General features: G+C 51.0%; 1 protein-coding gene across 4 annotated transcripts; it reads right to left on the bottom strand.

The window, feature by feature from the left end:
• Positions 1 to 4,494: 4,494 nt before the first annotated feature.
• LOC149125732 (uncharacterized) lies at positions 4,495 to 11,098 on the bottom strand. Of its 4 annotated transcripts, XM_089337408.1 has the most exons (4): positions 10,058 to 11,098; positions 8,905 to 9,207; positions 8,578 to 8,749; positions 4,495 to 8,134 (listed from the first exon to the last, which is right to left on the bottom strand). In XM_089337408.1, exons 1-2 carry the CDS (start codon positions 11,085 to 11,087, stop codon positions 9,032 to 9,034), a joined length of 1,206 nt encoding a protein of 401 aa, XP_089193534.1. In that variant the 5' UTR covers positions 11,088 to 11,098; the 3' UTR covers positions 4,495 to 8,134; positions 8,578 to 8,749; positions 8,905 to 9,031. The 4 variants fall into 4 exon arrangements, with proteins under 4 accessions (XP_089193534.1, XP_089193535.1, XP_089193532.1 ...); XM_089337409.1 differs by having other exon boundaries at positions 8,578 to 9,232; XM_089337406.1 differs by having other exon boundaries at positions 8,578 to 9,207.
• Between the last annotated feature and the right edge of the window lie 224 nt (positions 11,099 to 11,322).

The following is an 11,322-nucleotide window of genomic DNA, read 5'->3' as shown; positions in this document are numbered from 1 at the left end:
CCCAAATATGGGATGCCGGCACCAGCATTGCAAGCACTGGTTTAACCTGCTGGGCCTCGTAGCCCCAGCCCTAGCCCTTCACCTTTTAAGCCTGGCACCAAGCGATATAGGCCCACTGACTTGTGTGCCTAATGACCGCCAAGATGATGGGGAGGTTACTGCTGCTGTGTTGCCCCCTCACTGCGTTCCTGTATCTTCCCTTCTGATTCCCCACCCTTCTCTGCCTCGTGTAGTTGGACCCCTTCCTTCCCACCCACTGGTCTGTTTTTAATTTCATCTCTCTTGCCACCCCCTAGGTGACAGGCTCTATAAATGCCTGTGGGAAGGCTGTAACTGGTCTTTCTTCCGATCTGACGAGCTCACACGACACTCACGGATACACACCAGATACCGACCACACAGATGTGAGCAGAGCGGCCAACAGTTCATGAGGTCTGACCATCTCAGACAACACCAAAGGATTCCTCAGCGGATGCCAGGATCTCCAGACCCACAGGCTGAGGGCGAACAGATGGATGATATTCTTCTTCCTGGCCTTTAGGTCAATGTCCTCTTCTGTACGCAAATCCTGCCTACCTCTGCCCAGCTCATGTTCTTCGTAGGTGTAGGCTTGGATGATGACAGAGAAGATTATAAGGCTATTTTAAAGTCCAAATGCAGCTCTGGACTCAGTCAGGGTCCCCTCAAAAACCTCCACAACGATTTCGATGCCCTCACCTCTTTGGAGCCACCTGCTTCTGCAAATGTGAGACAGGTGGAACGTGGAGCACAGCAGAGACTGGAGCTCATTGAAAGGTTCATCATCTCATGTCACTCCCCAGCTTGAAAGCCCTCAGCGACTGTTTCGCCTGCTGAACAAAACCTGACTTCTCTTTCCTGATCACTCAGTTTCCAGAGCCAGACCATGTTGAAGCCCTGAGCGTAGCACTTCCTAGTCCTGTGCCTTTGGGAAAGATCTTGGATCACTATGCTTTATTTCCTGTTCTGGAAACTGAGAAACCCAGCAGTGGCCTGTGTTGGACCTGTCATATGGACAGCGTCAGATTCTCTCTGTCACTCACCTGCCACAGGTCTAGAGTTTTTGTGTTGTCACCATTTCAGACACGGATGGCGTGCCCCACCGCAGGGCATGGAAGGCAGAGTCCTCCTGAGCAACTGCTAGCAACGTGGGACTGCAGGGACGTTAACAGCCATGGGTGCAATTTGACTAAAGGGAATGGAAAGTAGCAGAGAGCCAGGCAGATCAGTTCAGCCTTCTTCCTGTCTTTCCACGCATTTCTTCAAGGCCTGGTAGCTCCAGAACAGTGCAGCCTCTGGGGAGACCTGAGGTAGCTGCTGGACATACCTGCTGTGCCTCTCAAGGTTGCCGAGCTGGGCGATGGAGCCCCTTGTGATACCTCCCATATTCCACTTCTACTTTCCCAGTTCTGAAGCACCTCCCAAATAAAACATAACTGATTCATCATAATCTTGATTTATCATCCGCATAATCTTTCTCAGATTCTCTCTGGCATTCACCAGCCACCAGTATTTCATTCAGGCTTTGGGCTGTTTCTAGTTGACTTATGCGTGGGGGGACAGAGGGACATTAAAGAGGAGCCCAGAAGGACCACTCCCTCTGTAGCTCCTCATTCTCGCCCACCTGGCTCAGGTTCCTGGACTACCAAGTACCAGATGTTCAGGGGCCTAGCCCGCCCTGCTCTCTCCTCTCTCGGGTTGAAGGGATAATGCCTACCCTGACGACCCAGCTGGGTGGCATTGAACCTCATTTGTGGACTCAGCAGGCCATTTTACTGACCAGCAAGCTAATGGTGAGAAAGGAACTGGGCCGAGGTAGCAGGTGTCAGAGCTGGAATCGCATGCAGGCTGTGTCTGCCCCAGGGGTGAGTCTCTTCCCCAGGAGGGGGTGCTTTCTCTAGGTGTTGCCTGAGCCAGCTTGGCACTAACACTGCCGGGGATGGCACAGAGGTGAGGGAGGCCTGGCTTCTGTGTTCAGCGGCCCATCTGGGTCCAGGGGTCATGGGAGAGAGGGCCCCCTTCAGGAGAGTCAGAGGCTCTGAAGGAGGTGACTCTGGTGTCTAGTTAGAGTGTGCCATTTAGTCATTCCTCAAACGTTGGAATACACAGAGCAGGGGAATGAAGAGGGGAGAGCATTCCAGGTCAAGAACCTTGGACCCAGCAGCGGGGAGCTCACAGGAGAGTCAGCCTGCAAGCGTCTGCAACACAAAGAGCATCAAGCCTTCAGGGACCTGCGCCAAGGAACATGGAGACAAGGAGGTGCCTGAGTCGGACCTGGAAGGCTCCTGGAGTTAGCCATGTCCCCCACCTCCTGCACATAAACCCTTGGTCATACCCCGTGTGGGACACTGGGGGTCAGAGGTACACGAAGGTGCCCTACCTCTGTTGCACAGCAGCAAGACCAGGGACAAAAATTCTCAGTGTGCTCAGTGCTGCCAAGGAGAGGAGCCAAGCTCCCACCCCACACTGATCCCATCCTGTGTGGCTGTCTTGGTCTGAGCCATTAGTGGCCTCGATGTACCTGGGGCGAGCCAGTTGGAGTCCCAGCTGCTCTACTTCTGATCCAGCTCCCTGCTGATGGTGCCTGGGAAAGCAGCAGCAAAGGGCTCCATCTTTGGGCTCCTGTGCAATTGTGGGAGACTAGGATGGAGTTTGGAACTCCAGTCTTTTGGAGAGTAAAGGAGCAGATGGGAGATCTCTCCCTCTCTCTGTGGAAATCTGCCTTTCAAATAAAATTTTTTTAAAAGTAAGTTTAGGTACAGGTGCGTTTAGTGCAATGGCTTAAGTCATCTCTTGGGATGCCTGCATCCTCTATCAGAGCGCTGGGGTCAAGTCTGGGCTACTCTTTCCAATCCAGCTTCCTACGAATGCACATTCTGGGAGGCAGCAGATGAGGCCCACGTACTTGGGTCTCTATGACTCGCATGGGAGACATAGATTGAGTTCTTGGCTCCCGGCTTCAGTGTGGCCCAGACCTGGCTGTTGCAGGCATTTGGGGGAATACACCAGTGGCTGGAAGATCTCTGTCTCTCTGCCTATCAAATAAGGTAAGAATGCTCTCCCAGCCCAGTGCAATGAAAATAAATGAATCAAATTAAAAAGTGACAGTAAATAGAATTTTTAAAACTTCAAATAAGTTTAGGGGTAGCTGTTTGGTATAGAGATTAAGACATGTCTGCTGAAAAGTATTCTAGGGTCGGCACTGTGGTATAGCGGGGAAAGCCACTGCCTGCAGTGCCAGCATCCCATATGGGTGCCAGTTTGAGTCATGGCTGCTCCACTTCTGATCCAGCTCTCTGCTATGGCCTGCAAAAGCAGTAGAGACCTATAGCCCAGGGTTTGGGCCCCTGTACTCGTGTGGGAGACCTGAAGGGAGCTCGTGGCTCCTGGCTTCAGATCAGTCCAGCTCCAGCTGTTGTGGCCATTTGGGGATTGAACAAGTGGATGGAAAATTTCTCTGTGCCTCTGCCTCTGTAACTCTGCCTTTCAAATAAAAAGAATTTTTTTCTTTTTTAAAAGTCTTTTGGGAGTTCTTTTTGGGTATAAAATCAATAATTTATATTCTGGCTGGCGCTGCAGCTCAATAGGATAATCCTCCGCCCAGCGGTGCCAGCACACAGGGTTCTAGTCCTGGTCGGGGCGCGGGATTCTGTCCTGGTTGCCCCTCTTCCAGGCCAGCTCTTTGCTCTGGCCCGGGAGTGCAGTAGAGGATGGCCCAAGTGCTTGGACTCTGCACCCCATGGGAGACCAGGAGAAGACCTGGCTCCTGCCATCGGATCAGCGGGGTGCGCTGGCCACAGCGCGCAAGCTGTGGCAGCCATTGGAGGGTGAACCAATGGCAAAGGAACACCTTTCTCTTTGTCTTTTTCTCTCTCACTGTCTACTCTGCCTGTCAAAAAAAAAAAAAAAAAAAAGACTGATGCAGTCACAGAGAATGAAGTTCTGCACTGTATCCTTGTAAGCCACACACTACCATGTTGACTAGTAAACTAAAGCCACCCAGAGAACTGCCAGGCTCCGCCATCACCGGCCTGCAAAGCTCGCATGCAAGCTGCATCCCAGCCCAGGCGCCTTCATTCAAAGGTCTCCTTACTGGGCCCTCAGCTGAGAAACCTCCCAGGGGCCTCCACCAAGGATTCCTTATCAACAGGCTTGGCCAACGTACCTACCTCCTGCCATCAAACTCGCCTTCTCCACTCCTGTCACTCTCCCCTCTTCCTCCTCTCCCACCTGCCTTCCCTAGACAAGTAGGAATCCTCCTTCAGATAGGATTCTCCTGTCTAACTGTCACTCAGAACATTAGTGAGCCAGCCCCTCTTCTTTTTGCCTCTTGCTTTTACCATGGGGCTGCGAGTAAATACGATCATTGCTTCCAGGTTGGCTTGCTGTCCTCACTGGCCATGGCAACACCTAACTCTTGCAGACACTCATTGTGAAAACACATGTAACTTACACATATTTCTGTTTCAAAAGTTATTTATTCAAAGGGCAGAGTGACATTGTGTTTTCAGGAATTCTCTGAGACGCAGAAGCAGGACATCTCCAGGACCTCCCAGCTCTGCTTTGGTTCGGGTCTGACGTAGGGGACGCCATTTCCCCCTTGTGGTCCATCTTCTTCTCCAAAAGCATTGTCGACCACCCAATCTCAAGTGTGGTTTTGACTGTCCCTCGACGCCAGGATGGACCTGTTCTGGTTGATCTGGGAATGGTTGGAAACTGAGCTGATGTCAAGTCTTTGCCCATGTTTGAGTGACAAGGTCCAGAAAAGTGGCTCGCAGAACCCAGGCTGCCTGGAGTTTATTAAAATCACTTTGGCTTGTTCCATGGGCATTGGCTATCCTCTCTCAGAGGTGGGCCAGCATTATCCAGTTAGGAGTTGTACTTCAGAGACTTTCAAGGATCAGGTACAATGTTCAGAAATGACCATGCTAAGTAAAATTAATAGTCAAATGATAACTTCAGTTTGTAAAATGGTTTAAAATCATGAACCCAAGCCTGAAGGGGAACCAGCTAAATAAATCAAAGAACTGGGTGAGACTTACTGTAGCCACTCAGCCTACTCTCAGCTCCCCCAGAATTTACATGAGTCTAGCCATCTTGTCTGCCTACTAGAGAATTAAGACTAATTCTGTTACCTAAGACTACTTCAGCAAAGAAATTGAGTGAGTGTGGTTGAGTGGCAACAGCCATTGAAATTGAATCCGTAGGGGCATTTAATGTAAATTTCTAGTCATATTTGCATCAGTGACAAACTAGAACTCAGATGTCCAAACAAATCTTGTTTGGCTCTTGGCTATAAGAGGGAGCTCGTGAAATGATTAGCCTGATTATGTCTTATAACACAGTCCTCTTCCTAGCTAGAGAGTGGTAGCCACATATTAGGGGAAACCAGAAGTCAGGATCCAGTCCAACATCAAGAGAGAGAATAACTCTAAAACAACAGACAGGGTTACACTCGACCAGCAGACAGACATCGTTTTTCTCTAAACCACTTTTCTACAGTTTCCCCTAGTTTTACAAAAGAGAATAAGAGGTAATTTGTTTATAAACTAAATTTAGTTTCAACAGACAAATCTGATTATTTACACAAGTGCTTCAAAAATAGCAATTAACTACATAGGAATCTCGAATTAAAAATCTGTTGAATGGCATGGGCCTTGGGCTGAGCAGTTAAGATGCAAGTTGGGATATTCCCATCCCCTAGCAGAGTGCCTGGGCTTGAGTTCTGACTGCACCTTCAGTCCTGGCTTCCTGCTGGTGCACACCTGGGAGGCAGCAGGTGATGGCTCGAGCACTTGGGTCCCTGCCAGCCCAGGTAGCAGACCCAGGGCGAGTTTCCAGGTCCGGGCTGCAGCTCAGCCCAATCCAGGCTATCACAGGCATTCAGAGGGAGAATCAGTGGACAGAACTCCCACTGTCTGCCTTCTACATAAAGAAAAATGAAAATAAACTTCTTTGGAGGCTGGGAAGTCAAACCCAGGCAGACTTCAGCCTTCCTCTGCTCTCATCCCATGTCCGTGCTCAATGCCTCAGTGATATAACCAACGTGGGTTGTTTTCTTTTTTTAATTTAAACCCTTTATTAAGAGCTGATTGAAGTTCACTTTTTTGAAAAATCAAGTTGCAAACTTTTACTGCAAATATAAAAATAAAGTTCTTAAACATCTCAACTTGATCAGATAGGAAACAATTTAAAACTCTTTAAAGGTGTACTGAGAAAAACTAGGCTTTTCTTCTTAAACACATTTGTTATTACCAAAAAGGGACATCTTTAGGAAAAGATAATAAAAATCCCAAGCTGCCTTGACAATGCGCTCCAGTAATCAGGAAGGTGCAGCTCCAATTGTCTGTCCACTGCTGGGGTGGGGACAGCCACCGGTGTTGGAGTCTCTGGCTCCACTTTCATTCCTGCCCCACCTCTGGACATCGGCGGGAACCGTGGCGGGAGGCGGCCTTGGGTCAGCTGCTGGTGCTCCTCCGTCCTCTCCAGGCTGTCTTCGGTGAGGAGTGAGTCCTGCTCCGCAGCCCGCGCCCATGGTCTCCCTGCTCTGCCTTGTCCCACCACCTGCCCGCCAGCACCTTCCATCACTTCTGCACGGGAGGGTGGGAACGCCCTGGGCCACGGCCTAGGGGCTGCACTTGCAGAGGGTAGCGGGGACCGGGTCCTTCCTTCTTTTCCCCACTCCCACTCTTCTGGGATTCTGCCACTCACAGCATGGACCCCTACGCATGGACTTTGTGTGCAACAGTGCAGGCCCCACGCCAAGGGCCGCATCCACAAGGGTTCTCCCCAGTAGGAGCATGGGCAGTTTCTACAAAAGTTCTCCCCAAGGTGGGGACCGTGTCCAAAAGGGTTCTTCCCAAGGCGGGGCCTGTGTCCACAGGGTTCTCACCCACGGCGTGAGCCGTGTTCACAAGAATTCTCCCCGTGGCGAGGGATGTGTCCACAAGGGTTCTCCACAAGGTGGGTGTCGCTCCCCCTCTTCGTGGAGGAGCAACACAGAGTCCTGCCTAGGCTTCGTATCCGAGTCACGGCACCATTATGTCGCTCCCCGTCTTCGTGGAGGAACGACACAGGACCCTGCGCTGTTCTTTCGTCTGCTCGGCCCTCCCCGGGCCCGCTGCTGGTTCTTCCCGGGTTGGCCACCATCCCCCCCACCTCCGTGGAAGGGCAGTTCCCCCTGGCCACATTCCCCACTTCCGCAGGGGAGCGGCACACCGCCGGCCGGCTTTCTCGGGGGCTGCACGGGTTCCCTTAGATGTTCCCCATAGATGTTTCTGGTGCATGCCGTCCCTCTCCTCCTTTATAGTCCTCCTCCGCCAATCCCAACTCGGCTGCCCACACGCCGAGTACGCTGCTCTCCAATCAGGAGCAAGTCCTATAGTTAATTGGTTGAACTGGAGGCAGCTGTGCGGAAGCTGTTTACTTCTCTCCCAGCGCCATATTGTGGGAGAGCAGATGCATAGAATAAGTCTTAATTCCAGTAACTCAGTCTAGTCCGGTTTGCTCCCCACAGGTGGGGGCCGTGTCCACAAGGGTTCTCCCCAGTGGCAGCATGGGCAGTGTCTACAAAAGTTCTCCCCATGGTGGGGGTCGCGTCCCAAAGTGTTCTCCCCAAGGCGGGGTCCGTGTCCACACAGGTTCTCACCCACGGCGCAAGCCGAGTTCACAAGAGTTCTCCCTGTGGCGGTGGATGTGTCCACAAGGGTTCTCCCCAAGGCCCGACCATATCTACACGGGTTCCTGGCCGCAGCACGTTGGCCGCCTTGCTCTGGAGCTGCACCAGGGTCTGCACCCTTTGCTGCCCACACCCCAGTATCGCCCCACACTGCCGAGACCCTCCCTGGGTAATTCTGCTTTACGCAGGCTGGTACAAACACGCTTCCTCCGTGCTCTTCCCTGGATGAACCAGAGCCGTTTCGCACATGGAACCAGTTCACTGGGTCCACCGCTGTGAGTGCTGGGTTTCGGGGGCAGCGTGCGATTGGATGCGGGTCTCGGCCTCGCTGCTGGCGGCTGCGGCTCCTCCCTGGCGTGAGCCTAGCGCTGCTCGGGTGCTCACGGCTCTCTGGGGTCCGCTCTCCACTGCTGCTAACACACTGTTTGGAATTATGCACTAGTAAAAAGAGAGAAGATCCTTATTGAACTTAGGCAAGTAAGTATATTGTCACAAAATAAGAATAGTCACAGTTTCAAATTTTGGCGGGAGGAGACAGGGAGAAAAATGTTGCCATTCTTCTCACAAGAATATACTTATCAAATCGGTACAAGCTATAGATAGTTCAAGCGAAAAACTTTCCTTAAATTTAGAACACAGAACATCCTTAGAAAACCCACATCCTTGGGTATCTGTACCCACATGGGAGACCCAAAAGCTCCTGGCTCCTGTCTTCAGCCTGCCCTAGTCCCAGCCCAGGGCAGCCACTTGGGGAGTAAACCAGCAAACAGACGATTGCCTGCTGTCTCTGCTTCTCTTTTTGTAACTCTGCCTTTCAAGTATATAACATCTTTTTTTAAAAGATAAGTATTAAAAAAAAGATCTTCATAGAAGCAACTTACATGGAATTACAGAGTTCTTGTAAGGCGTAAGGACCTTCAGGAGTCACGGCTCTGCTCTCAGACACGGAAGCACGAGGTCCCCTCCTCCATGACCTCCATGGTTTGGGTGTGATGTGACTGCACCTTGGCACGGGCAGCTTTCATGGCACAGTTTTGCAAGTACAGCCAAGATCTAGAAGGATTCATAGCACCCTCATAAAAGCAGTTACCCTGCAAGAGGGGAACAAATGAAGACTGCTTCTGATTCTATGAAGTTCTGTTTGATTCAGTTTTTGTATGAAAATCCACACATCTTAGAAAAAATAACAAATGTTTTAAAAAGCTTACCAATAATAGTAAGCATGCACCGTGTTGGCAAAGTGCTGATGATCAGGAAAGCAAAAATAATAAGGGAGAAATTTTCAGCCCTATGTATTTCCTCTCGGGCTGAGGAGTTCATAGTTCTGGGTGGAAATCATCTATGGACTTTCTGATGCTGTCGCAGGTGATCAGATCGCGCAAAGCTCTTGTCGCACTTGGTACACGTGTAGGGCCGCTCCCCAGAGTGCTTCCTCTTGTGTCTGCTGAGCTTGTCCACGCGGGAGAATCTCCATGGGCATCCTTCCTCACTGCATTCATAGGGCTTCTCCCCTGCAAGAGAGACAAGGAGAGACTCCTATCTCAGGGTCATGGCGGGCAGCGCTGTGGGAAGTGACCAAGAATAACAGGGTTTGGGGCACGTTGGGAGGAAGAGTCAGAGGAGAAATGCCTGGAGGGGGTGAGTAAAAAGGAGATGGAGGGACAGAGGAAAACCATGAAGGAGGAGAGGAAGAAAGGAAACGAGGAGAAGAAAGAAGAGGAACAAGAGTGAACGGAGGGCGTCCAGGGCTGTTAGTTCTAGAATGGGGTCCATGAAGCCACAGTCCCCGTAGAGGCAGGGTCAAGAACCTGCAGAAGGGGCCAAACATATTCCTTCCTTGTTCCATCACCTGCATACAATCCATGCCACAGAACAACTCTGGCCCACGAGCAGAGCCTGTCCTAGGACTACTTTATTCACCCTGCCCCTTTTTTTTTTAAGAGCTATTTATTTATTTGAAAGTCAGAGTTACACAAGAGAAAGAGAGAGAGGTCTTCATCCATTGGTTTGCTCCCTAATTGGCCACAATGGCCAGAGGCATAGTGGGCAAAGCCACTGCCTGAGACACTAGCATCCCATATGGGCACCAGTTTGCATCCTAGCTGCTCCAACTGCGATCCAGCTGCTTGCTAATGATCTAGAAAAGGCAGTGGCCCCTGCACCCATGTGGGAGACTCGGATGAAGCTCCTGGCTTTGGCCTGGCCCAGCCTTGGTCGTGGCAGCCTTCTAGCGGAGTGAACCAATAGATGGAAGATAGCAGTCTTTCCCCATCTCTCTGTAACTCTTTCTAAATAAATAAATAAATAAACAAATTTAAAAGGCCCAAAACCCCTTACCCCTATGTCTGGGTCCTCACTCACCTGTGTGTTTACGCTTATGGATCTGGAGGTAGGAAGACTTTGAGTAAGATTTCCCACAGTCAGGATATGTACAGATGTAAGGCTTCAAAAGCTCAGGATTCTTCGGAGGCTGATAGCGCTGGGTCTGTAGGTTCCAATTCTGCTTTTCTAAGAGTTGTCCTTGAACCAAAGAAGAACTTGAAAAGTACCCTGGAGGTTGTCCTTGGATCAAAAGGAAACTTGAAGCATATACAAATCCTGGGTGTGGCAATGAGAAGGACTGATGGGGCATCATTTGAGTCCCATAGACTTGGCTACTATTGGTCATCATCTGGCCCCCATAGAGGGAGCAGTTACCAGTGAAGGGCATCACCTGGCCCCCATAGAGAGTCTGGTCACCACTTGGCAAGTTAATCTGGCCCACATATAGGGTCTTGTCACCAGTTGGAGAATTCATCTGGGCCATATACAGGGTCTGGTCACTAGCTGGCGTGTTCATCTGGCCCACATACAGGGTCTGGTCACCAGTTGGTGAGTTCATCTGGCCTACATACAGGGTCTGGTCAATAGCTGGGGTGTTCATCTGGCCCCCATACAAGGTCTGGTTAGCAGTTGGCAAGTTCATCTGACCCTCACAGAGGGTCTGGTCATCATTTGGTGAGTGCATCTGGCCCACAAATAGGGTCTGGTCATTAGTAGTGGCGTTCAACTGGCCCTGATAGAGGGTCTGGTCACCAGTTGGTGAGTTCATCTGACGCACATACAGGTTCTGGTCACTAGCTGGGGTGTTCATCTGGCCCCCATAGAGGGTCTGATGGTCACCACTTGGGACATTCATCTGGCTCCCATACAAGGTCTGGTCAGCAGTTGTCAAGTTCATCTGACCCCCATAGAGGGTCTGGTCACCAATTGGTGAGTTCACCTGGCCCCCATAGAGGGTCTGGTCACCAGCTGGTGAGTTCATCTGGCCCACATACAGGGTCTGGTCACTAGCTGGGGTGTTCATCTGGCCCCCATAGAGGGTCTGATGGTCACCATTTGGGGCATTCATCTGGCCCCCATATAAGGTCTGGTCACCTGTTGGCGAGTTCACCTGGCCCCCATAAAGGGTCTGGTCACCAATTGGTGAGTTCATCTGGCCCACATACAGGGTCTGGTCACTAGCTGGGGTGTTCATCTGGCCCCCATAGAGGGTCTGATGCTCACCACTTGGGGCATTCATCTGGCTCCCATACAAGGTCTGGTCGGCAGTTGTCAAGTTCATCTGACCCCCATAGAGGCTCTGG

Source organism: Oryctolagus cuniculus, chromosome 7 (genome assembly GCF_051225735.1).
Source record: "Oryctolagus cuniculus isolate XC-2025 breed Fujian yellow rabbit chromosome 7, ASM5122573v1, whole genome shotgun sequence".
Lineage (NCBI taxonomy): Eukaryota > Metazoa > Chordata > Mammalia > Lagomorpha > Leporidae > Oryctolagus > Oryctolagus cuniculus.
The sequence above is the reverse complement of the archived record's forward strand: the minus strand, read 5'-3'. Positions and strand labels throughout refer to the sequence as shown.

Bases quoted from the DNA above. Each gene is read 5' to 3' on its own strand.
- LOC149125732 (XM_089337406.1), bottom strand. From the start codon at position 11,087: ATGAATGCCCCAAATGGTGACCATCAGACCCTCTATGGGGGCCAGATG. The intron at 9,208-10,057 runs GTGAGTGAGGAC...TCTCTCTTGCAG, and splicing joins CCATAAGCGTAAACACACAG to GGGAGAAGCCCTATGAATGC.